The sequence below is a fragment of the Scophthalmus maximus genome, chromosome 9 (genome assembly GCF_022379125.1).
Source record: "Scophthalmus maximus strain ysfricsl-2021 chromosome 9, ASM2237912v1, whole genome shotgun sequence".
NCBI lineage: Eukaryota > Metazoa > Chordata > Actinopteri > Pleuronectiformes > Scophthalmidae > Scophthalmus > Scophthalmus maximus.
The window spans coordinates 5,852,622-5,879,980 of NC_061523.1; the positions used below are offsets into that span (position 1 = coordinate 5,852,622).

At 44.9% G+C, this 27,359-nt stretch overlaps 1 protein-coding gene across 2 annotated transcripts in view; it reads left to right on the forward strand.

Moving 5' to 3' along the window:
• The window catches only part of il1rapl2 (interleukin 1 receptor accessory protein-like 2), a 344,386-nt gene that overhangs the window by 57,398 nt on the left and 259,629 nt on the right, over positions 1-27,359 (forward strand). For both annotated transcript variants that reach the window (XM_047334583.1, XM_035650663.2), the window contains exon 2: positions 2,154-2,259. In XM_047334583.1, the coding sequence (XP_047190539.1) occupies positions 2,175-2,259 (85 nt within the window). In that variant the 5' untranslated portion in view covers positions 2,154-2,174. The remainder of the gene's footprint in view (positions 1-2,153; positions 2,260-27,359) is intronic.

Consider the following 27,359-nt stretch of genomic DNA (forward strand, 5'->3'; position numbering starts at 1 on the left):
AGAGAGAGATAGACGGATAGTTAGCAACATTGGGGCTAGGTGAATTAATCTACACAGCTCTACAATTGAGCACTGGTGCAAAACACCACTTTAAAGATCTTGTTTGTTATTATGTGTAAAAATATCTTTGGTTCATTATGGATCTGTGGTGTCAGCATGCCACAGTCTAGGTAATTAATGGGGAAACACCAAAAAAAACGTATCAATAGACAAGTTTGTATTATAACACAATGGAATCACAGCATTGCATTTGCTTGGACAGAAAGTATTGTTCTCAGCCAGCGGGCTAGTGCTGTAGTAGTACTGTATTGCCATTATTTATTATGGTATCATGTGGACAATAGAAGTTTATTAAGGCCAAATCTGAGATGGTGACACTTAAAACAATGTACTTGTTATTATTTTATTTTTTTTAATGGTTGCAATTCTTGGCTTTTCTGGTGCCAGAGAATGCCTAAATATTGGAAACGACATGTTTTGCCTTTGAATCCTAAATCAATCTTTGAGAATCATTCTGTACTTTCAACTACAAGCGGTGACGGGCAGGATGCATTGGAAGCCAGCAGACATTGGTACCGTGCTAGTGGAGACAACGCACAGCATTCTTCATCATATTTGTGTTCATTTGGTTTCGTCCTCCACGTCGCTTTGAACCACTTCCAGAGGCCCGGCCCATCATTGCCAATCTTGAGAGGCAAATGACTGTGGCTCGCACATTAACCCCATCCCAGGTTCTATCATCAGCCATCCCGCCGTTCGTGTGAATGAAATGTGGTTTTTGCTCTGCCGCTCGAGTTTCACATGTCTTTTATTGTCATATGTATGAAAAACACAATGAAAGGACTCCTGGCATGGCTAATCTTCATCGATCTTTCTCTGGTTTCTCTCCCTCTCTCCGTGTGTGTGTGTCTGTGCCCATGTACTGTAGTTTGTACACTGAAAGCATGACAAAATCTGATTGTGTTCTATCAATATGATTTCACATGGCTGACTCAAAGACCGAGTGTGTCCCCAAAGCGTCTGCAGCCTTCGTATTCATGGTCCACGCTCAAATCTAATTTAGTTTCACGACTTTGATTCTAACCACAAAAAATCAGCCATTTTCAATAACCTCACCGAACCTGTGTTTCAGATCAATATTGATATTTCTTTGTTGCCGTAGTTCTAATAAAGCTTTCTTGTTTTTCACCCTTTTATAGCATATTGGCCGACACACAACAAGATTTGGGGTTACACCATTTTTCATTTGTACCTTACCTTAATTTCTGAGAGATACAAGCAGAAATTTGAACATCAATTTGAAACCACATCAAAAGTAACATTCCCAAGAAAACCAGTTTTTTTTATCATTTTATTTTTCCCATTTTCTTCTCTACATAAAACCAGCATCTCCCTCTCAGATCCCATTTCCACGTGGCAGTAACACGGACAGTGGCTGTCATCCACTACGATACCATAGAGCAATGCGCGGTTGGTAGTATTTTTCTGTATGTTTGGGTTTTAAACTTGTTCAATTTGTAGAACATCCAATTTTCCCTCAATCGTCCTATGCTGACATGTTTTGTTGTATGCGATAGGCATGAAGCCTGCATATTGTGTTGCCCAGCAAAAGAGAGAAATGACATCACTTCCTTGTATGTATGAGGCCTAATGCAAAGTCAAAAACACAAGAGGACACTCTTCAAAATATCATAGCAAACCATGAGGAAAGTGTGTTTCTGGTAATAATTGAAGAAAAAATGGTCGCCTCGCCTAACAGTCCCATTTCCATGCTGCTCATCATGCTGTGATGCAAAATAAAATCGGACTTTCCATTGGAGAGTTCCGTTTGCATGATCTCTTCAGCAACAACCAACATTTTGTGTCTATCAATCGTGATCCTACTGTAATTAAGTGATTTTTTTAACCTGCCCAAAATGAGCTGACCCTTAACTTTCAAGGTGGCAAGTCAGGAAACACTCAAATTATTATCTTTTTTAAAACATGTTTTGCAGCAATGGAGGATGTTTGGTGTAGTTCAGTGGCCTAGTTTCTCCAAAACCCAGAGAAAATCCTATGTGGGACTAAAGTTTGGTATCGTAGTAAAGTGTGTTTTGTCATCAGAACGATACTCTGTTATATCTAATGATCCAACCCCGTCCTATTTCCTCCAGGTGCCAGCGGAGAGTAGAGAGATGAAGACCCCGTCGCTCGTCTTCCTCCTCCTCCTCGCCTCAGGGGCCTGCGATGACGTCAAGTACATCTCCAAAAGGAACTCAGGTAGGGGGTGAACCGCCCTTGGTGTTTCCTTGTCTCCACGCCAGCGTTTGCTGGAAATGAGCCTCTCTCGTCTTTTTGAATTATTTTTTTTGGAGGTTTTAGTTTTTTGGGGGTTTGTGTTCCACAGTCACCCTCTTTCACTGCAAACGGCCTTCTCTCGATAATGCTACCTCTCGTCTTCTCTCATACTACTCCCCCTCTTACTCTCTCTATCGCTGTCCAATATATGCTCCCTCCTTTCTTTTCCCCCCCGAATAATTCGCTCCACTCTCTTCTTTCTGACGCGTTGATATCTGTTCACTTGATGCAACGGCTATCTACTTCGCTCCTCTTCTCCCTTTCTTTTCACAATCACCACCTCGGGCCTGCTCTCCTCTCCAAGCTCCGTCTAAGAGCCGAGAGAGCCCGTCTGGTTGTTTCCCGTGCCTCTCCCCTCTTTTCTTTTCTGCTGAGGCCGCGAGATGATCAGCCTCGTCTGACTGCCGCTGTCATTGTCCCCGCCGTCGCGCTCACTCCGTGTGTCGGCCGCCAGCTGGCGACAGGTCTGCTGACGGCCTGCCATTGCCCCGATCGATCGGTTGTGCCTTGCTGATCGACGGCGCTGAGAGGGTTTGATCGCTCTATCAATGTTTGTCACGCCGTCGCAATGAATGCCGCGCATGACTCTGCGCGGTTAAGTGTCTGTGACGTCGAGGGGAGCTGCCGTATACACTCGGTTTCGCTTTGTGTTGACACCGACACACGTAGCAGCGGTGTCACGCGGCCTTTGTGTTTTGAACAGTGTCCTTCAATGAGCTGCGGTTCCGCAACGATGAATATTACCAACGGCATTGAGGAAACCACAAAATTACTCACCGGTTTGTTTGTTTTTTAAGCTAACTCAGGTCATCTAATTATAACGATCCAGTCAGAATTGATTCCCCTGTAATGTAATCCTGTCGCACACATTTTTTGCTGGCTTGTAAGTGAGAGAGGAGGCCCTGGCAGTTTAATCGGGGGAATTTCTGGCAACCATAACAATCCTTAAGGGATCCTCTGTAATTACACAAACACACACACACACACACACACACACACACACACACACACACACACACACACACACAGCATCAAAGAATTACATTACACGGCTTCACTTAACTAGAAGTTCAGCTAAGAATAACCACGTTAAGCTTCTTTTCCTCAGTCACCTTCATGAAACAGAGGTAGTGCAGCTTCGGCTTGCATTACACAGCATTTTTGCTTTAAAGATGTCTTTATTCATATTTTCTTGTCGTGTGTTTGAAACGGGCAGGGCTCACGTGGAAACAAAAAAAGAAAAAAGAGATGCGTCTTTGCACAATTTAGAATTTAGTATCATTTCAGTCGAAATATGCTCACAGCTGATGGGTTGTTTGGAAAAATACAGTTAATCCTGTTCTTGGCAAGACAAGTCTGATGCCAGTCTGAGGTATGATATATGTATATATAAGTGCCAATATGCAGCCAGGTTGCTAAGCTCAGTTTACCATAGCAGCTAGAAATAGCGGAGACATTTAGCCTGCCTCTGTCCAAAGGTTTAAAAACCCCAAAAATCAACTTTTTGTTGTTGTGGCTCAACCAGCGGGGACTCAAGGAAGATACTGGAGCCGTGTTCTTCGGCCACAACGGGACTGGTTGTAAACTCCTCTTCGTCTTTTTTAATGGCGGCTGGCAAGCAGCATAAAATGCCCATTATCGCCACCTTCTGCTCCAGAGTTTTCCCTCTACTGGGAAGATATGAGCAGATATTAACAATGAGGCGGGAAAGCGAAAGAAGAGCGGTAGATGTCGTGAATTGTGTTGTTTTTTTATTGCGGTGCTTATTTGTTTTTTCAAACCAATATATCGTTCAATTTGATAGGTTAAAAGTAAAAGCTGTCATTTGATGTTAAATTTAGTTTACAACAACCCCTGACCATAACAAAAACCACAACCCTAACCCAATGAAAAACGCAGCGTTTCAGTGCTTGAAAAGTGTAAAAATCAAAAGAAAACATGTGAGGTGGCACGCCGTTGTCCGCCATCTTTGGAATTCCAGGAGACGGGACAACACGCACGCGCAAGCAGCGAACCGATGGACGAGCTCCTCCTTATTGTGTTCTCGGTTCTCCAGACATACCTCAGTTACTGCTTCTGTCTGGAACAAGACCTGCCGTATGTAGAATGGCTAATTGTCATTTGCACCCTTCAATTGTGTAAGGAGGTAGTAGAAAGCATACCTAAGTTGGGCAGTCTTTCGAACTAGAATTTTTGTAGAACAAACCCCATTGTGGAGGATTTTTCATTGAAATTCCAGCCGTTCGAGTCCAGTGACTGACCCTGAATGGCTCAAAGCCAAGTGACCAAATGGAAAGACGAAGACACGGTTCGTCGAATGTTTGTGAAGTGGGCTTGTGAAAAGCGTAGGGAGTTTCGGAGAGCTTAGTTGTTTGAGCGTTCGCCGCAGTCACTGTCTGCTCAGTTTCCACCACAATCTCCCTCTGACTGTGTGGGTGAGCTGGTGGGAGTTTTTGTTTGGTATTTGCTGTGCGTGTGTGTGCGTGCGTGCGTGCGTGCGCGTGTGTGTGTGTGTGTGTGTGTGTGTGTGGGTGTGTGTGTGTGTGTGTGTGTGTGTGTGTGTGTGACCTCCCCGAGTGTGCTTCAGTGTATGGTCTCTGGATGTACACTCTCCGTCTGTGTGTGTGTGTGTTTGTGTGTGTGTGTGTGTGTGTTTGTGTGTCTGTGCGTATGCGTGTGCGTGTGTGTGTGCGTGTGTTTGTGTGGGAGAGGTGTGCGCAGAGCAATTATGTGATCAGAGCAGAGCCAAGCGGACATTTATGTGGGCGACCGCTACAGTCGGCCAAAGATAAGCTGTTAGATCTTCTCTCTCTCCCTGATTGTGCGTGTGTGTGTGTGTGTGTGTGTGTGTGTGTGGACACCATATGGATAGGAGATACCATTTCCTCGTGTCAGTCTCCCTGCTGTGCTTTGATGCAGCATGCGCTGCAACAAAAGGAGGACAAATTGTGATGCGACACAGCGCAGAGCAGGATGATGGCAGGTCGCGACTGGTCTGAATGATTTTGATTCAGGCCGACAGATAAACCATAAATAGGTATGAGCTGGAGAAAGAAATAAACTCAATATCAATGAGATATTACACACGATGACTGTAGGGAAATCCTCTTTGAGGGAGGTCAGAGGTCAGCCCTGAAACTGAACCAGATCAGTGCCTTGTTTAGGAATGAGAGGATTTGTCTTTTAACAGACATAAAGACACAGGGGCGTTTAAGGGACATCAGGGAATGCAAAGACTTTTTGAAAACATCTAAGTGGAGGTTGCATCACGAAGAAAGGATCACGACTTGTAGTGAACAAAGCACAGCATTAAGCAGCTTCCTGTCTTCAATATGATGCCGTGTGTGCTTGTACTGTAGTCTGCTGCAATTAGATAGTGAGTTATTATTTGTAGACTTTGTCTAAGCTATTACTGACTATTGGATATTAGAGAGTGTGCATCGCGCTGCTGCATTGTAAATGTGCTGCAGCTCCTCGGTCACGTCAGTATCTGATCCTACAAATTCATCTGAAAGGGGATTCTGTGAAAAATCTTTCCTGCTAAAAGCTCGGCTTCAATTTGAAAGGTCCGACCGTGTATACTGTTACTTTCATAGATCTGAGTGTAGGCGCTGACATTGAGGCCACATTCACTCACAAGGTAACAGTCTGCCTCAACAAACGGCGGGTAGTTGAAAAGGTATGTTGCGTAACCGTCCTATTCATGTATTGACAATATCTATATCAATTTGAATGAAGATAAAAATGTATTCATACTTTAAAGGAAAAACTTTTCCACATCTCTGGCAATTTGGGGGATAAACCAGGACTACATAACCGAACAAGACTGTCACAGAAAAAAATAGTAAAGCGGCACAGGGTTATCTCTTTATGATGAACCTAAAATACATACATTACATTTTAGATAAATAAAAGACATGTCGAAAAGCTCAGACCTGTTTTCTAAAACTATTATCTGTCTAATACTGAATATTGCTCTGGATGCAATACCAAAAGTAGCTTATTATTTGTATATTTTCAGGATTTCAGAGAGTAAGGACTCATGATTGATGTACAGGGGAATTTAGGCGATTTTTCTCCAAGGCCACGCCTGTTTCAGAGTAAGAGTTGTATTTGTATATACCGTATGTGCACTATATACTGTATGTTTGCTAGATGGGTGACAGATGAAAGAAAAAAAATAACTTGCAGTGTGTTTTCGTTCTAGCAAATCTCTTTCACCAAGTTGTTTTTTTTTTATTTTTTGCGCCACTCATTTATTCTGTCTCCAGGAAACGTGTTTCCATTTCCAAAAGCATGTATTGTATGTCACGTAAGACTGTGCACACAATGTATTGCAGATTAGGCTAATGGTGTTGAAGTTACCACATTTACACACTGGCAGGGCTGTTTCTTAGATTAGCCAATTTTGCAGAAAAGTGCTAATGAGCTCGACAGTCGCTACCCAGGCATGGAGATGCTGGAAATAATGCCTGGAAGTCATGCAGTCACATTTGTGTGCACAACACTCACACAAGACAGACACTTTTATGCAAAATGACACACACCTCATTTTACCCCCACACAGACAGACACACACACACACAGACACACACACACACACACACACACACACACACACACGGCTGCAGTCACACTATGACAACACATCTACACATACATGTACACAGACACACATCACACTATGCATGTTAATCGTGACACTGGTAATCACTCGGATTCATTGAATACATCCTCTTCTCATCTTTGGGTTTCATGCCTTGGTTTTTCCGAGTCGAGGCCAGATCTTAACAGCCTCACCGTTCCAGACAGAACCAATAGATTAGCTGAGCGGAGAGATATAATGCGGACTCTTATCTCGATCCCTGCAAGGCTCATACAGGGAGAGAGCCGAGGAGGCACAAACACATTAAACCTAAGACAGCGCTCTCTGGACACGTGTGTACATATGATGCTGGTTCTCACATTGTGTGGAAATAATTTCCATATGTTAATTAAAAATATTAAGAAAGTATGAGACTGAGAGAAACGAGACAGGAGTCACCGTAACAAAGACTGGACTGAAATGCATAAGCGGTATCCTATGGTGCAGATTCTTTTTCCAAACACATTAGCTCTTATATTGTGTCATTTTTTTACTTCACAGAGCTTATTCATATTCCTTCTAACTGCACTTTATTTATGCTTCTTTCCTTGTGTCTCCCATGTTCCTGTCCTTTCCTCTTTATTTTAAGTGTTTAATGACGCTATGCTGCTGGGCCCCAACATGATGTGCTGATACAGATGGTGTGTGCGCGTGTGTGTAGGTGTGTGAGCGTCAGGGTGATTGAGTGCCAGCTAATGCCCTTGCGTGTGTGCGCGGGACTGCGCTTTCTGACGCAGCTAAAAAAAAAAAAAACAGATCAAAGAGCGATTAAATCTCAGCGCGATCTTATCGCAACTCGACTGCGACCATGCAAAGCAGAGGAAAGATAAGAGTGTGTACGGATCGCGTGTTTGTGCGCGCAAGTGTGTGTGTGTGTGTGTGTGTGTGTGTCGCGCTTCAGTGTAGCAAGACAAGTCTTCATTGTACGGTATATAACATAGGAACTGTGTGTGTGTGTGTGTGTGTGTGTGTGTGTGTGTGTGTGTGTGTGTGTGTGTGTGCGAGCTGAATAGCTTTGAGTGAGACAAGGACGAAACATGGAGATCAGTCTCTTCCACTGACGCACACACACGCACACACACACACACACACACACACACACACACACCTCAGCTGATTCTGCATTCGAAGCACCTGATGTTGAGCAGATTTTTTAACTTCTGATGCCGACGCATTTTCCACAGTAAAACGTTGAGTCACTTGGTTCTCACGCTTGGCCGCAAGGGACTTTGCTGCACAACGAGCACGAATGTAAGGCCCTGTGTCGCAAAAATCGCTTTTAAAAGATGACTGCCAGAAAAATGTGCATTAACTAGACGATTAGAGCTGGCGATCAAAAGTCAGTCATACAGCAGAAAGAGGCGTCCTGTGCAGGACATCCAGACTTCACGGTCGTTTCTGATCTGCGATCGGAATATCTTGGCTCTTGGTACTGATCACAGCGCTGTGGCCCAATAAGGCAAACGACTTTTTCACCACTGTGGAGAACGCAGTCGGTGACCGAGAACGAGGGGAACGGAGCACAGGATGGGCGACGTGCCATATTTATTAGCTCTTATTGCGCTACAACAGCTGCCGAGAGACAGAGAGGCAGTTTTGTTTTGCCCGGGGATGCCGAGCGAATGCAGGCAAGTGATGCAAGCTGCCTCATGACGTCTTTTTTTGGAATTCCGTTTGCGCGTTAGTTTACGCCGGCCGACCCAGTCAGTTTGGAAAGAACGCTGACAAATTAGTTTCTGTGCAGTAGAATGTCTTCAACCCAACAGAATCCTGGTGCTCGCCTACCGCGCTGCGAAGGGCTCAGGCCCTTCCTGCGTCCAGGACGTGGTCAAACATTGAACCCCGGCCCGTCCAGTCCGGCTGGCTACTCCCTCACCGCGGGGGGGTGGGATGCCACCGCTCACCTAAATGGCGTCGGTTTTCCTTCCTGGTTCCTCGATGGCAGAACAAAGTTCCCATTGAAATCAGGACAGTAAAATCTAACCTTTTCAGACGGCACCTTACTCCCTGAATTTATTATAATAATTTAAAAAAAACAACTAAATGAGCACTTTAGGCTGTTTTTGCCTATTTGATAAATGCACTTCTGGGTAATATCATCATGGTTGAATGCATGTAAGTCGCTTTGGACAAAAGCCCCTGCTAAATGAATGCAATGGCATGCGATGTAGAACAAAGGTTTAAAAGTCTCGATGATAGTATTTACTGACCAATCCGAAGCTTCGCACACATTAGAGTTTGGATAAACGGATACAAATCAAAGTCACATCCCGCCAGCCTTCTCAGTCCCACAGACAAGAAGCAGCAACGTGGACACATCGGACCACGCGGTCTCTGTGATGTGCCGATAAAGGCCGGGCGACGGCTTGACATTATGGTGTCATTTTTTTTAATTTCATCTCTCTACCAAAAACGAGTTTTGGCACATTAAGGCGATTGAACCCCGATTGTTCAAAGGCCCCTAGCAGGTGGTTTCCGATGTTTGACAGGTAACATGTCGTAGTGAGCCGCCTGGGGATATCGCCTCTGCAGCATCCGTCGCCTGCGAGGATGGCGTCTGGAGTCACACGGAAACGGAGTTGAACTTCGTTTGTGTGTCTGTCGGCACATTTACAGCATAAAAGCGCGAGCACTCATGTCTGTGCCTGGCATGACTAATTACATCGAGTGGCTTTGTCATAGAAAGACATCCACTTGACTTCTCTCCACTCTGCATCAGCGGCGGGCGTGTGTGTGTGTGTGTGTGTGTGTGTGTGTGTGTTTAAGCTTTAAACATTAACCACAATTCATCTGTCTCTCTCTCTCACAGTGCCCTTTTGTTGCCCTTCTTAAGCTAAAGATTACAGGCTGTTTGCGAGGCTGGTGTGTGTGTGTGTGTGTGTGTGTGTGTGTGTGTGTGTGTGTGTGTGTGTGTGTGTGTGTGTTTATCAAAGCACAGCAGTGTTAGCAAAGGCCAGTTTATCAACCAACATAGGTTGCTGCTGTTCAATGTTTTCCGTCACTCTCGGTCGACTGCACTGTAAAAAGTTATTAAACCTATTTCCATTGTATCTTAATAAAAATAAACACCTCATAATGCCATTAAATCTCATCTGAATATCACCTCACGAATTATCTGAGACCAGAGCAACTGGACGGGTCGTCCACCCACTGGACGGTTAGTGGTTGCATGGGGGAAGTGTCCTTGGGCAAGACACTGAACCAAAGATTGCCCCTGAATGCTGTGCCGGCATTGTGTGTATGACATGTGATCGAGAAGGTGCTGTGTATAGAAGCGCAGTATAAATGTGTCCGTGTTGTGCCACACGGACACAGGGATGGGACGAGGCCCACCGCCTTTACGAGCTCTGATAATGTCTTTCTTCAGTGTTTGTGCACGTACGTTTGTGTGTCTGTGGAGCCTGCCGGCCCACAAAATGTGAAAAAAGACCACCCTGTGTTTCTTTTGTGAGCTGGCTAATCCCTACAGCCTGGCTCTGAACAACTGGTTCAGATTTCTCTCCCACTCTGATGTCACAGTTGGACTCTTTTGAGGTAACCCCGCCTGCAATCTGAGAATCTCCACTTCTCTGGTGAAGGGGCGTGACATTTCCTACACATTTTGAAAGCGGTTGACCAATCACAACAGACTGGGCCAGCTGGCCAATCAGAGCAGACTGTGGTTTATCGGGAGGCGGGTCTAAAATAAACCCAGGTGTCTTAGACAGAGGGTGAAAAGAGGAGCTGCAGGAATGGGCAGTATGAGAACACTGATGCCTTTTCTGAACATTAGAGCATGTAGACTTTTTCAAATGGTAATTCAAATTAAATGTATGAATCTGAATATGAGCATTATATGTCACCTTTAAAGTTGTGTTAAAAGAGTAGTTTGACATTTTGGAAAATGCTTTCATTCACTCTTTTGCTGAGAGGTTAAACAAAGAAAGGGTAAACTAAATAGTTTACTTCAGAAGAGAGGCTAACTTAGAGTTTAACTACTTCTTCGTTCTTTGGGGAATGTAAAAGAAAAAATACTCTGCAGCCAAGTCCAAGACCAATCTACTCTGTTATTACTGCTTCATCTTTGGCTTCCACTTTTACTTTATCTGTCTCCTCTACAGTACGTCTTCTCCTAGTCTCTTTACTTTGTCTCTTTCATTTCTTGGGTGTCTTTCCTGTGTCCTCCCCGTCTCTCTTTTAGCCACGTTCTCTTTCCCTCTCTAATCGGCTTTAGAAGAGGGGGTCCTCGCTATCAGGCAGCGGTGTCAGCGAAGCAGCCTGCGTATCTGGAATAGGGAAAAGTGAACAGTGGCCAAAAGTGTTGAAACATTTGTCCGTCGAAATGAAAAAGCTCTTTTTGTCATGCAAGCATGGGCGCCTTTGGTTTGTCACAGAAAGCAAGCAAATAATATGTGAAATGACATGGATTCTTTCCTATTTTACACAATATTTCACACACGCAATCTTCTGCAATGGCCTGGACAGAGTCACTGATACCACTGGATGAATAAGTGGATTGTATCGCAGGCAGACTATTGGCTTCCACTAGTGTCACAGGTACTCTGTATCTTCATTCAGCCGTTTTAAATGGAGCAACATGCTCATTGTGCTTGTTCGGCGTCACCGTGCGCTCTACACTGAACATGGACAAGAGGTCTGCCTGAGGAGATAGGAAGGAAAGTAACGGCCCGAGCGTGATCACGGCGAAGGCAGCAGGACTATCTCCAAGCAGCTCGATGTCCTTGTGCCCACAGCTTCTAATAGTATTAAGAAGTTTTAAGTCCATGGGGCCGTAGCCAACCTCCCAGGACATGGCCACGGGGGGGGGGAAATCGACCCCCAGGTTGAGGAGAAGTGTATCTTCGAATGGTGGGAAAAAGAACCGAGGGAAAAAAATAACCAGAAAACAAAATGCTGACCTCATCGACCAAAATATGCTCCGTTATAGAGGAAGGCCCCAGACGACTGGTCTTTTGACAGATAAAAAAAAAAAGCTTGACGGGAGTTTACTAAAATGCAAGCTGACAGGCTGCAATGCTTTTGGGAGATTGTCCTTTGGACAGACGAAACAGAATTAGTGGTTTCTGGTAAGTCGCATCGGTTCTGAAATGTCCCGCTGTGAGCCCTGAAACTAATCCGAGGGAACATCTGTGGCAAGTGCGGCAACTCACAGTTGGGAGAAGGCAACCCGACCAAACCTGAGCAAAGCCGGAGCAGCTTGGTTCAGAAGGGCAGGGCGATGTGGCTCATTAAGGGCAACAACACAAAGAGGGCGGCCTCAAAAGTATTTGCTCAATGTCCTCAGTATTTTTGTCCGTGCCCTTTTGTTTTGTTACTTTGATAATCAAAAGCTGCATGCCTGTTTTTAAATATGGCACAGAGGAAGTCGGTGTTCTTCAGAGGGAAACTCTATTTCAGTCATGCATATGACATTTAGAGTTGAGCTTGTTTGCAGGAACCTTTTTGGAGGAGTCACCATCTGATCTGACTGAGCTTCCTCCGTCGTCATGGCACAACTCAAAGTGGAAAAGCCTGGACTTTGTGGGCCTCCGATTTTTGTGTCTTCAACCAAACCTTCGAAACTCATGAAGTCGAAGTTGAAATCGAATGCCTCGCCTTTTATTTTGCTGTGCCTTCCTCGCTTCTCCTCGTCTTTTTGTGCCTCTACCCGCATCTCCACTTTGTCTCTCTCACTCCCTTTCTGCCCCCCGACCCACTCGCACCCAATGTCTTTGTTGTGCTCCAAGGTCATATTAAAGATTCATCCACTCGCTGGTTCTGCATTCAAATATTGATAAAGGCTGACGCCGCTTTGACTCTGTACACCTAAGGGTTCCTTTTGCGCGCGCACACACTTGCACACAGAAACCAATGAGACTTCTGTACATATATACGAGCACGGGCAAACACAGGTGTTTGAACTAATGCCCATTTTTTCCACTGTAAAGAAAAATTAACATGTTCTTTAAGACTCTACTTAGTTCACTCTACTTTTCGTGTCAAATGTGATGCACATAATGTGCAAAAACTTCATGAAACTCCATGATAACCTATTTTCAAAATGCAGGAAATAGTTTGTCGGGGCTCCCTCCTCTCGTCCCTATACAGCACTAAAAACACCCTGTTTTAAATTTGATCTCCAAGCTGTGCAGCATTGCACCAACAAAGGCGGTGAAGAAGAAAACTGCGAGCTAGTAAACATGGATATAAAGAACACTGATTCTGACATGTTCTAAAAATTGTTTTTGCAAATATTTTGATGACGGAAATGCAGTAACTTGGACTTTGTATATTTTTACTGTCCATCAGCAGTCTTGATATCGAGTGCATTAACTGTATGTCCCATTTGATGGATGTCACCCTGATGTCAAAAATATGCATCTTTCTTATGGTTGCATGCCGTGCATATTTATATACAAGTCATTTCCTGTGCCCTGCTGTGATTAGAATTTGACTGAGTTGGGATCCTGTATTCAACTTACACGACTCTGATGTTGAAACTTCTCCATGGAGCTGGAGACAGTTTGTGTCTGCAGGTGGTAGGTGGTACCTATTTGTTTATGAATACACTCTGGGATTTGAAAAATAAGTTAGAAGAAGTGGATTTACTTTTAAAAAGATTCCTATAAAAGTGTTACGTTGAACATCGTTTAACGAAAAAGCGAAATATCAATATGTCCCTAAAATTTATTTTACCATGCGTTAGGTACAAGGCTGCTGCAACATCTGTTTTGCATCTGTATGTTAAAGATGAAGAGTCTTATAGCCCGACTTCATGATTTTACGCGCCTCTGCTTTTCGAATGCAAGTAACAGCCACAGTACATAATATATGAGCCAACTCGTGTCCACTTGCATGTCTGCTGAGGTCAGTGGTTTAGGTTGAGTTTAGAAGTTGCCAAGTGATGGTCATACTCAGAGCACTGTAAGGAACTGCATGCAAGTCTCTCTGTGTGTGTGTGAGTGTATGTGTGTGTGTGTGTGTGTGTGTGTGTGCTTGACAGTAATGAATTTGGACAGGGGGCCCAGGGGAAAGAGACTATATGTGGACCTCTATTAATTACCTCCTTAACACGCACACACCCAGAATATCCAGAAAGATCCAATCATGGACAAATCCACAGTAGCAGTGTAACACCTCAAGATTAGGGTGTACACACACACACACACACACACACACACACACACACACACACACGCAAGGTGCGTGGTAAACCACCAAAATATTTCCTCCCCTCTTGTCCAACTTTCCTTGATCTCTGTCCTTCGTATTATAACTGATCCCCTCATTTTCTTCTCTTTTGGCTGTAAATGGTGCTGTTGAATATTCTAACTTTAGATTAAATCATCTTTCTCTCTGACACACACACACACACACACACACACTTGGTTCCTCTTCCTCTTGTCAGGTCTCTCTGTTTCCATGTCTTTATCTCAATCTCTTTTGGAGTGGAAGGCATGAATTTATTATAGCGTGATGAATTATAAAAACACAGCCTATCAGCAGGACTCACACACACACACACACATCATTCGTGCACATACGGATATGTACATTGGGCGCCACACGCATACACGCGCATAAATAAACACACATTTGCAGTGGCAGCACTAATGAAATAAACGGACAACATTTGCATTTGACAAATAAGCCCTTAAAATAAATGAACGTTGGAACACCTGCCTTATTCAAAGAGAGAACACACACAGAGTGCAAGAAGAAACACACACCGGCTCAGCGTCTGAAAACTGACACTGCGGTACAACAAATTGGCCAACAAAGAGGAGATGCTGAACCGTGATGAAAGAAAACGGTTGAAAAATCTCAGGTTCTAACACCTTGCTTGTCTCGCCTTTGAGATGCTGGACAGTAGTTTTTGGAAGGTGATGCAGGAGAGAGTGGATACCATTGACTCTTAATGGAATCTTCCCAGTCGCACATTAGCAACTTTTCACTTTCGAAGGCCCCGACCATGAACTGGACAACCCTGTGCTTGCCAAACCCCATAAATAGCTCTTCAGGGTGAAAGTAATAGACTTTGGTTTGTGAAACAGTTGGAACGGCGGGTGCGAGCATGTGCATACGAGGCTCCACGTGTGACCGTGGGCGTCCTCAAGGTCATCTGAATATGTCATATGTTGGTGACTGGAATTGTGTCATGGCATTTCAACAGCATCTTCCCCGGAAAATGTGCGCACCACAAAATTTCAAGCATAACATTATTGAATCCATGACCAGATCCTTCCCAGACACCATTTCATACGGTAACCACTTTTTCCCCAATTAGAATAACAATAACATTGTGACACTGTTTGCCATCTGGGAAGAAAATACATGGAGGAAGGGGGGGATGACAGGATGGTATGGAGACAGGATGGTCTTTTTACACCTCCTGAAAAGGGTTGCTGTATCTGGATGCAGAGAAGTGACTCACTCTGAGTCAAGCCCAACAACAGAGTGTGCTCACATGGAAGATCACATAGACCCCAGCTCTCGTATAGCTGCTCCCCATGGGTTCATGACTGACTGCACTGATTCAGATGAATTGGGCGATCCTTTGAGCAACCATAGCCGCGTTTCCGCCGCAGGAACTATACCCAGGAACTAAAGGGGGGAACTCTTTGCATGTCGGCCGCAGGAACCAGGGTTAAAATTTAGTTCCTGGTTAATTCATTAACCCCTCGAAAAAAAAGGAAAAAAAAAAACTGCTTGGGAGGTAGTACTACTATAGTTCAGGAACTACGGGGGCGGGGCTGCAGTGCTGTAGAATTGTGATTGGTCGAGTACTCAACGCATTTTATTTCACCCGCCATGTTTAAAAGTTAGTGCGCAGCTGGAAGCTCACTACTGTATTGTTTTTTTCACCGCGCTTTGTCATGGACACGCAGAAGAGAAGCTACGATAGCTGGACCGGCGATGAGGTGTTGGCTCTGCTAAGCATTTTCGCCGAGGACGATATCCAGCAGGAATTGCAAAACGGAGACGCGAAAATCAAAAAGGCTTCAGTCCGCGGTGGAAACGCAGACAGCAATGGGCCACAGGGTCTTTTTAGTTCCTGGAAGAGTAGTTCCAGGAACATCCATGTACCTTTGGTGGAAACGCAGAGTAGGAAGACACTATGAATGACCTGAGTCTCAAGTTCCAACAGGTCCAGTTATGAAGACTCTGACCTTAAGTTATGCGTTTCTGATTTTTCAAAGAGAGCGCACGTGGTTTGCTCAAATGGATCTATCTACTTTGAGGAAAAGAAAATCACTGAAAGATCCTGTGATCATTCAGACGATGAGAGGTCCAGAGGGGAACATACAGATGTTGAAGAGTTTCAGTGATGATGAAGATGATGGATGAAGCACGTGCCCAACCCACTCCGGTGATGGAGGCTGGCACAGTGCACATTAAGTGTCAGTGACGGACAGCGGAGCAGTGACGGAGCCTCGGCAGCCCTGACATCCAGACACTGAGATCTCCAGCGATCGGGACTCGGAAGCTGATGGTGACTGTGATGAAGCTGCTGCGACAGCGCTTCAGTCACCGGAGATTCAGAGGGCTCAGTGTCAAACAATATCAGTTCCAGTGACGGAGACATCAGCGGGACTACTTACGCCGTTGGACCTTCAGCAGCCCATTGGCAAGCGCGGCGGAGTCAGAAAACGCCGTGACTCCCCGCTCAGGAACAGTCGGGCACTGAGGCGGCTTGCAAATATGGCAATTCAGCCGCTGCCTGTTTGCCAATGGTGTTACTTGCGGTGGCAGAGCTACAGCTGCTGCCGGTGCCAGCGATGGAGCTTCAGCTGGCGCTAGCTGCAGCCACCGCTCGTTCAACAGCATTCTAAATATATGATGCATAATCTTCATTGAGTATTCAGGTTTTGCCCCTTAAATGCTTAAAGCACCGTCTCTTGGCTGTTAAAGGTCAGCAGTGAACAGTTATGATGTCAAATTCATTTGTAACTTTAGTGCAGGAGCAAAGTGTAACGTGCGCGACACCCGCAGCAGCACTGCAGCAAAGGTTCAACATCATTTTAATTTTTCTATTATTCAAAAGAACAACTACCCAGTGATTGTCAGGCCCAGTAAGAGGACATGCGGATCATATTTAGAAACTATTAGGGAGATGTTAAGAGGAGCGAGGCTATTTGGCCCCAAATTGAATGTGAAAGGCAGGCCCGGTTGGACAGAAAATCAATATTCCGCGTTCTGTTTTGAAGATTTCTCTTGTGAATTGACTGGGCAATATGAAAAAAAAAAAAGTTTTTACATTGATTTGTGCTGAAATATTTACCACATATGAATACTGATATCTTTTTAGAATGTTCTTTTTTTGGCGTCATCTCGTCAGTTGTTGTGTCGGTCTACCTGACAAAGATTTATTCCACAGTAATACAAGATATAAGCGACTACTGGATTCACAAAATAGCAAATAAATGCAGTGGTGTTTTTTTGTGTGTCTATCAAATGAAAGAACCTGTATGAAGGAAGAGCAGTGTAATTGACTGAAAGCCCTGGAGGTCTAAACTGAAATTTGAATTGTTCTCATGTTTTGGGGGAGAAGTGGATGTAGCGAAAGTCAGAGTCCCACTGTTGCAGAGGAGACCCCCGAAAAAGGTCTTTTTCGTCACATTTCTTTAACCTTATCTAAAAAATATATATATATATTTTCGTTCAATTGTATGCTTAAGGATGTATTTTCATGCGTACTTCGGCCATGTATTTACTGCGCCAACTCGCGCCGGTGCATTATCACTCCGCAAAAAGTACAAACTTAAATAGCTGTCTGGCGGCAAACTGAATCCGTGCAAAAAAAAACCCGTCCTTTAGCGTTCAATTGAACGGATATACTGTGTATATATTTTTGTAGGTAGGCATTTCAAAATGTTGAAAAAAAAAAGCTTTTTTCAGTGGGACTCTGACTTCCGCTACATCCACTTCTCTTCCAAACTCCGTAAAATTATAAGGTAACATATTAACTATGCATAAGTAACTATGCATAACTAACACATACAGCCCCACTTCAAAACCACTGAACTATCCCTTTAAGAAATGTAAACAACAATGACACTGTAACTATACATTATTCCATTTTTTTAAATAGTGTTTAACTTCTAATTGTACTGACATTTAAAGAACTTTATAATCTGATGACAAGGCTCATAAATGTGATGCTTTATGAGCCAGTATTTACCTTGTAACAGCAACGCAAATGTGACCATCAATAATGGCTACCAAAGGTTGCCGTCAAAGGTTTACTGACGGCACGTCGAGCAAGTTTAAGTTTCGACAAACTAACTTTTGAGCAGTGCACATAACACTATTACCTCCCCCACTCATTCCGCCTACCACCATCTAGCCCAACTCAGACTCCCCCGACCAATAATAAGCACGTAGAGAAACAGCATGGAGCACAGCGTCTTAATAAGCGAGTTACAGACAAAGAGAAAGTCGAGGGTGAGGAAAAAAGTGAGGCACAGAGAAGAGAAGAGATGAGGGAGTGTGTGTGTGTGTGTGTGTGGCGGGGGGGGGGGGGGGTGGTGTTGGGTGGCGAACAGAGGGAGAAGAGAGAGAAAGAGAAAATCAAACATGAAGTATTCGCTGTCACCCAGTGTGTAATTAAGTTCTGCACTCTGCCACCATCGCTCTGCACAACTGGTAATTTAGCTGGGCCTGAGCCAGGGGAGCCGATCAGAGGAGGGGAGAGCAGGGACAGGAGCACCAGATGGAGGCCAGAAGTTAAGGGAAGTTATTGGAAGAGAGAAGAAAGAAAAAAAAGAGAAGGAAGAATTTAAGAAGAGGCGGAGAGAAGGGATGGAGAAGAATGAAGTAGAAGAAGTCAGGGGGATTCAGAGAGAGAAGGAAAAATGAAAAAAAAAGTTAGAGGGGGGATGACAGCGGGAAAAAGAAGAACAGGAGGGGACAATGGGGAGGAGAGGAGAGGAGTACAAAGAAACAGATAATTGAATAGAAAACTACATTTTTTCCAGTCGGGAGCTGCGAGTGTCTCAAAGCTGCCAGTTGGCTGTCCACATTCATTTCACATTCAGAGAGTGTGCTGCAGCCTATGAAATTAACAGATCTGATTGTTTAAGTGGCAAATAAAAACAGTAATTATAGCACGTATGCATCCTGGGTCGAACTGCCTGTGTTTTTATTTGTTTTTTAACTTCTGTTGCCTTGTTGGACATGTTTATTAGGAAGGAGACACACACACACACACACACTCTTTTTAGTTTTCGGGGTTTGGTATCCTGGTGTAATTCCCATACATACACACATACATACCCACCGTTGCTTGGAAAAAAACAGTTAGGATTTATCAACATTGCTCTGAAGTCATTTCCAAAATCCTTTGCTTTTTCAGTTTTGCCTTTCCTCTAGTGTTTTATAGGATTTAGGAAAGTTAAAAACTGCTCCTGAAGCTCCTGAAAGGCCTCGTCAGTAGTCCGACCGATACCTCTGTGAGAAGGTGACATCACCCTATGACCATACTATGAACGTACGTGAATCATGTCTAGCTGCTAGTCGGGCACACCCCCAACAAAGCCCTGTAAAGCGATAGTGAGAGTACTTCCTACGCATGCTGGAAGCGTCCATCCAATCAGAGCAGACTAGGCTTCATTGGCAGGGAGGGGCCTTATCGAGACTAAAACCAAGTGTTTCAGACAGAGGTAGAAAGAGGAGCTGCAGGAATGGACAGTCTGAGGAAACGGATGTGTTTACTCAACATTAGAGCATGTAAACCGTTTGCGAATATTGACCCAAATTAAAATTATGAACCTGAATATGAGCATAATATGTCTCTTTAAAGACTAAATTCTACCTCACAAACAAAACAGTGTTCAACCCTTTCCCCTTTTTTTGGTGGCTGTTTTTGTCTAATCCATAGTTGATATGAAAGTCTTGTCTTCCAACCAACAACTCCCAAAAAAACAACTTCATGATTTTTCATGCAAACTAATGCTGAAATAGTGTTGTTCAAAGACATGAGACATTTATTGAATAGGTAATCCAACTTGAAAAGGGGCTACATGAATTTAATTTAGCCTTCAGAAACAGCGGTAAAAGAGCTGTACAATAGCCTCATATTGTTTTCAGACATTGCCAGGTGTTAATTTTCTAAAAAAAATAAAGCTGACCTTTGGCACCCGGATGTTGTCATAGGCCTTTTGGTACGTCGGAGCAGGACAAGCACAGAAGTCCTTGTGAACAATTCATGAAGTTGAGCCAGTTCCACGGTCCTGGCGTTATGCTTACTACTGTGGCTTACTAGAAACCTTTTTTTATGGCAGACATTTTGAATTGTGAAAGCAGGAGAGCATTATATGGCTGACATGAGGTGAGCCAGTTTCACGGTTTGGTATTGTACGTACTGCCTCACTGGACTGTCTTCCCGGGACTCTTAATGTAACAGTGCCATTGTTAATGTTGGTAGTTCCCTCTTTGCTTTCCCTGCTGTATCATAAGTCAGAAAGGTCCGTGGTAGATTGTGAGAGGCACAAACTCTACCTCAAAGCAAATGTCTAACCAGCCATTGAAGTCACTGAAAAGCGTGGGAGTGAACATGAACCGGTTTTCACGCTCACCGACTGTAACACACGTATATTCTGCCGCGCTCGCCTCTTCCAGCGCTTTGTTGAAGCTGAGTCAAATATTCAAACATCTCCTCCAATTGAAATATCCTAGATTTATCTTTTTTTGTAGCCAGAATTCAACATGAGCCATTTGGGCTGCAAGTGGGTTCCGATATAAAGACAACATTGCTTTAACTACTTAATACCCATCAAGTAGAATCATAACTCACTATCCAATTGCATCACATTAGAAGAGATGCATAACCAACAAACACCAAATTCATATAAATTGGAGGAAAAAAAAAAAGTACCTGACTTTATAAAACAAGGAAAGGTAAAAATGCCTCATACATAAAGCAACCTAGCCCGACCCACACGCAAGAGACCCCACTCAGGACACAGGAAGTCCTGGCTGAGAGATTTCCTTTGCCCAGCGCCGGTGAAGTGTGTAGTGAAGCAACAGAGTAAATGGCTTTTTATTGTGCAGATTCTCCGGGGACGAGGCAGAGAGAAAGAAGGAGAGAGAGGGAGGGGAGGGGAGGGGAAAAAAAGAGTGCGTGAGATGTGACGCTGATGAATCTGTGTGAGTGTGGTCATGTGTGTGTGTGTGTGTGTGTGTGTGTGTGTGTGTGTGTGTGTGTGTGCGTGTGTGTGTATGTGCGTGTGTGTGTGTGTGTGCCTGAAAAGAACAGTTGGGGGGTGGGTGGTAAGAGTGTGGCAGATTTACTCCATGGGGAGTTCGGAACGGACGAATGCACAAGTGGGCCTGTGTGTGTGCGTGTGTCTTTGGAAATAAGTGCCAAAGCATTTGACTGAAGGGCAATTAAAGGACAGCGTGTGCGTGTGTGTGTGTGTGTGTGTGTGTGTGTGTTTAAACAGCTAGTGTGAGACTGCACTGCCGCGTGGCCCTGTATTGACGTTGTAATTACCAGTGAATAATGTAGGGCCACGTGCATGCATGGATGCGAGCGTGCGTGTGCGTGAGTGTGGGTATCGAGGCTCGGGGAGACTTTGCTATCGGCATTCTAATTAGACTGACTGATACACTCTCCCTATTAAAAAAACCCAAAGAAGAGCTGCGCACGTCGGCGACCGCCACAATGGCTCGACTGCCCCTGCTGTACGCTGCCGCCGCTGAATGATTGACAGGGGGACATACAATTATACGTTATCCCCGCATGTACTGCCAGTAAACATGCTCGTATCAAGTCTCACAATCACACTTGTAGAGAAGCCTTCGGAGGCTATTTGGGAAAGCATCTTCGCTGTAGCGCTGCAGGTTGTATGGCGAGATCAACACTGCTCTCCTGTCTGCGTTACTAAAGCCAAATGCAAGTCTTTAGGCTGAGCTAACATAGGCTAATGAAGATTGGAATAAAGTTTGTGGCCACTTGACACAGAAGCTGATTTTATCATTGAATCGTTTGCCATTTGAAGGAGAATCAAAAAAACATCTGAAATCAAGAAGGGCAAAAGTCAAATGTGTGACGTTGTGTTCAAATCCAAAATGTGCAGAGTTTTCCCACAGTGGGAATTGTACGGTAGCTGTTTTAAAGGACGATGGTGACGCCAAACGTGTGCACGATATATGTGCGCAGCAGCAGACACGCAGGTCGGAGGGTGGGTTTCGAACTCACGGACCCAGGCGGGTTGAGACCAACGCGCCATTGCCTTGACGCCAACCCGCGGTCACTTCATGTGAGGAGTACACACTACACGCCACTGGCTGACCAACCGTTACCACAGAGATCGTCACACACGCTGTGCACATCGGAACGAAAAAACCAAGAATTAAATCCCACTTCCAAATATTTGTGCTTGAAGACGTCCTGAAAATATGAGCATTGATCACGGCTAATGGAACCAGGATCACAAGGGAAAAACTAGCTGCAATGTCAACTATTGTCTCACGAACGTGTGCGCAAAAATTTGGATTTCATCGTCCTGTCGCACTATAGACTGTTCAGCGCTTTACTCAGTTTAAAAGTTGATGAAGAAAATGTATGTTTGTTCCGCCCCTTGTCACTAGGGGGTGCTGCAGCGCCCTCAGCACCCACCTTCCCGCGCCCCTGCTATGTAGTAACACTACATTAGTATAATATGATATATAATAGACACCACAAATAGGAAAAAAAATGTGAGGTAAGGTTATTTTCTACCGTATAATACCTTTTAAAACAACAGCTGCTTTTACACTAACAGTGGAGTTGACGTCACCATTTGTTCTAATTAGTTTGCACTGAAGAAAAAAAAACCTGCTCAACTCAACTCTTTTTTGTATTGTGTTTAATTGTGTTGGATATATACGGTATATTACAATGACAGCCATATACAGTATATGTGTGATGTGTGTAAAATTGTAACATCCCTCGGCTGTCATTTTTGTATCTGATGTCGCCACCTTCGCTCCCCTGTGTCTTCATGCCGTTGCCCTCCCGCTCTTTTTTTTTTTTTTTTTTTTTTTGCCCCTCGTTCATTTACAATAGAACTTGACAGGGAATCATTAACTGCATAATGAAAAGCAGCAGAGCAGTAATATACACCGTCACTGTCTATTACAGCCTCCTTAGCCTACAGACCTTGAATGTAAATGAAGCTCTGCCGTATTATGTTCAGCTAAAGTCAGAGTGGTGGTTCAGAAAAAAAAAAGAAGAAGAAAAAAGAAGAAGAAAAAAAGCTTTTAGAATGTAGACAGTTATTGTCTCCGCCCTGGTACGAGATGAAAAAAAAACAACAACTTTGCATTTCAAATATGCAGCGAGATAGTCAGATGTGACTTTCTCTTTTCAAAGCTCAAGCGAGTCAGGATCGTGACACTTCATGAGGCTCAGGATCTGTGTGACTGAGATACGGAATCGGGATGAGTCGAAGTGCTCGGTCCTTCATATGAAACCTCTGAACAGGGCCGGCCCTTGGCGTAGGCCGCGAGGGCCTACTCCCCCTTGCAGCGATGTTGATATACCCCCGATTAAACCACAACTACAAAATGTTTTTGTTCAGAATGGACACGCGTCTGTGGCACAGCACATTTTCATAACACGGGTCCTTTTTTCTACTCGCCGGAATAGAACGCGAGGATGCTCACATCACCGCACACCTGCAGCGGCTGTGAACGGGGCTAAGGAGACAGAATCAGGGGAAGTTGAGGCAGCACAAGAGACGTCAATGACTGTGGTGAACAGCGGTCATCATAAGCATGAATATGGTTAAAAGTTATTATTGTGAAGGTTTTAGAAGAAAAAAGCAACAAGGTCTGAACGTTAGCAACAAAATGCCTGTGCCTTGTCTTGCCAATTCTGCCCTGAATGCAACTTGAGGACAAGTAACAGCTTCTTTTATTTACAGGACACAACCTCCTTAAAATAGTTTTTGTGGAGACTTTTCACAAATCACAAACTGCTGAAGTGAATATGTAACATCTGGATTGGAGCCACGTGTTCTTTTACTGGTTACATTTACAGTGCCGAAGTTAATCTCTGGTCACGTGGTCGTCGCATCTGGATAATAACGCCCGGGTGTTTTGATTCCTATTGTCTCACGTGACGGCAATGTATTTGAAGGCCTCAGTGCTGCTAGTGTGTGTGTGTGTGTGTGTGTGTGTTTGCATGTGTGTGTGTGTGTGTGTGTGTGTGCGCGCAGAAGGTACATAAAGTCCTGCTCGTCCAGAAGTGGGGATTGAGGGACAGATAGCGTTTTCACAGTTGACAAAAGCTGGAGATTGGAACAGTAATAGAGATATCAGCAGAAGCCATCATGTTCACTGTAGTGGAATACACATCCACGTAGATGCATGGACCGCTATATGTGTGTGTGTGTGTGTGTGTGTGTGTGTGTGTGCACATGCTCACAACACAAACACAGACGCACACCGAGGCGACTAACCTGGTGTCAGAGAAAGAAAGATTGGAAAACTGTTAGCTGAAATGTGATCATAGTGTCTCCATAGACGTGGCAATCTTCCAGTCTATGCTTCGAGACTCCCTCTTGCACTCTTCCTTAACACACACACACACACACACACACACGTTATTGCACAAACAAAATGTATTTTGAGAGGCGAGGCTGAAGAGGTCGGGGCGAGAGAGGCGGAGAACGTAAGCACCGCAGCGAGAGAGGGCCCCGATACCCGTGGCGATGTGGGAAACCTCGTACACACCGAACAACTCACGTGGAGCCCAGCCTGCGGAACATTGTGGCCGACCTGAAGGTGAAGCTGAGCAGAAAAAGAAGTTCTCGGGGATCCCAGTTGTCCCCGGCCAGCGGCGGCTTTTTTTTCGGGGGCACTTCGCGCAGAAAACCGAAGTGTCAATGCTCCGGAGAAACACGAGGCTCTTCAGGACCGAGGGGTTTGATAAGGGCGTATGAAAGCAAACTATTCCTGGCGCTGATAAAAACAAAAGAGTCAAGTTCAAGAGCGAACTTCAGCTTGAGCATGTGGATGGGAGACACTTAACCACCCCCCCCCCCCCCCCAAAGAGTACTTCTTGGGTGTTATGAAACTGTGTTGTTGTGTAATAGACTGAAAATAATCGCCTGGATCAATATACGAGAGCTGTCACGTAGTTGTGAATGTTGAGCTAGAAACTTATAACTGGCTATGGCTTCTGGTTTTAGTGGTTATGACAACACGACAGAAGAAATTGACCTTAACGTCCTCATGCAAAGCTTGTTTTCTCTGTTCAAGGTGACACGTCCATGTTAAAGCCCGTCGTTACATGAGTAGCACTTCTGAACTGTAATGACACGCCCTCTGAAAATGACTTGAAAAATGCTGTGTTCTCTGATTTGCAATAACCCCAGTCAAGTTTGGCCACCTATCTCAAATGTATGGTTAAAGTTAGGAACGGTTTTCTAGTCATGGTTACTAGAAATGAATCTAAACATGCTTTTTTGAAATGAGATACAAACTAAAGTCTATCCACTAAATAAGTGTTTTGTCAGCACACAAAGAAATCATAGTACAATAATATTTTTAAAGCCCCACTTTTCTGGCGGCATCTGGCTGTAAAGCCGCAAACCGCAACCAACCGAGCAACTGACAGGGGACACATTGTGGTGTGTCCATTGCGCCGATTCCATTTCCGGTTTCCCGCAGCGCTGGAAATCTCCAGCGCGACTTTGACGTAGCAAACGTAGCAAACATGGCGACTTACACGGAGGTCGTGCCCCCCCCAATGTTACCATGTTGAACTCATTCAAAGTTGCTGGAAAAACATTGGTTGTTTGACGCAGGTGATTATACATATATGAACACCCAATTATGGACGATATATTCAATTTCTGTGAATATGATCTTCTCAATGTTACACACTGTAGCTTTAACTGACAGATATTATTTGCACAAACAACGCGTCACTTGTCTATTCTTTTGATGAGCAACAACCGCCTCTGTCTTACAGCTGCTGAGGCCAGCCTGGCAATATCCTCCAAGCGATTGGCTCGAGGGCGGAGAAGCTCAGTCGATCACTTGATCTATCGCTTTGGTCCGGATCGAAAAATATGAAAAAAAACGATAAGATGGATTGTCATGGCCCACAGAGGATGCATCCATTCGTAAAGTCCTTGCTTCATAATGTGGCCCTGTGCGCGTAATGAATGTGAACAGAAATCCATTCGTCTTGCAGCCGCCACATATAGACATGCAGGCGGTGAAGGTGTGTTAGCGGCAGTCGGTTCTTCTGCAGCTCAGCACGATTGATAAGTACCTGCCCATCGCGGCTGCAGTCCCACAGGAAGACGCGCCTCCATTAGTCCGTTCCTGCAAGTCAGACGAGATGTGCGCCTCCCTTTGTGTCGGGACACGGTGGACATTTCGCTGAAGCTTCAACAGCAGGTGTTTACAAGGGACGTTGTTACGGAGCAACTCCCTCCCAGTGTTTCCCATTAATCACCCAGACGGCGGCGGCGGCGGCGGCTCACCGTCGTCTCATCGTTTCATAACGATCCGGACATTTACCAGCACTTCTCGTAGCAACATCTTCTTCTCACAGCGTCGGTGGCCCCGTCCAAACATCCGCTAACTTTTCTCCGTCATCTGCAGGCTGGCAGAATCTGGCATAGCGCCACTAGATTGGCTTCCACCTCCGCTTGCCGCAGCGAGCGCCGCGTGCCCGTGCACAGCTATGTGCGATTATGTTGCAGGGCTAACGCCTTGAAAGTGTGTCAGAGTTCTGTGGGGGATTGACGGTGTTCCACGGGAGACATCTGTGTGATGCACGTTCGGCTCATGGTTGGCCCCCGTCCAGTGCAGTGGTGGCTTCCAGTCCTCTTCTAAAATCGAGAGCGTCTTCAGTTCAAGTCGCAGTTCATGAGAATTACTACTATCTGTGTGTGTGTGTGTGTGTGTGTGTGCGCCTTTGGATGTTTCCTGGCTATTTTTCTCCTCCTGTGTGTCAGGCCCCTTCCAGGCGGCATCGCACTGTTGCTGGTCTTCAGTTCTGATTACACACTTCTTAATGACGGCTTTGGATGCTCTTTGAACCACTTCTCACACACACACACACACACACACACACTTGACAGGGCTGTTTCTCAGCGGGGTTCCCCCGGCCTTTTAACTTGATTCTCACAGGCTGGGAGCGAAGGAACAGACATGTTTAATCAAGTACATGCATTTGCACGGACATGAATGATGTTCACAAAGTGACACCGAAAGCACGCGTGTCTTTGCGAAATTCAGTGCGTCAAAGCGTCACTTTACCAATAGGTTTTTTTCGGGAATTTCCGACTCTGGTATGGCCAGACAGCGGGAGGAAGCAGCCGGCGATGGGGGGCCCGGGGGCCTGCAACACACACCAGTCAGTATCGGCCCGTGTCGGGATTCCCTGCCGGCA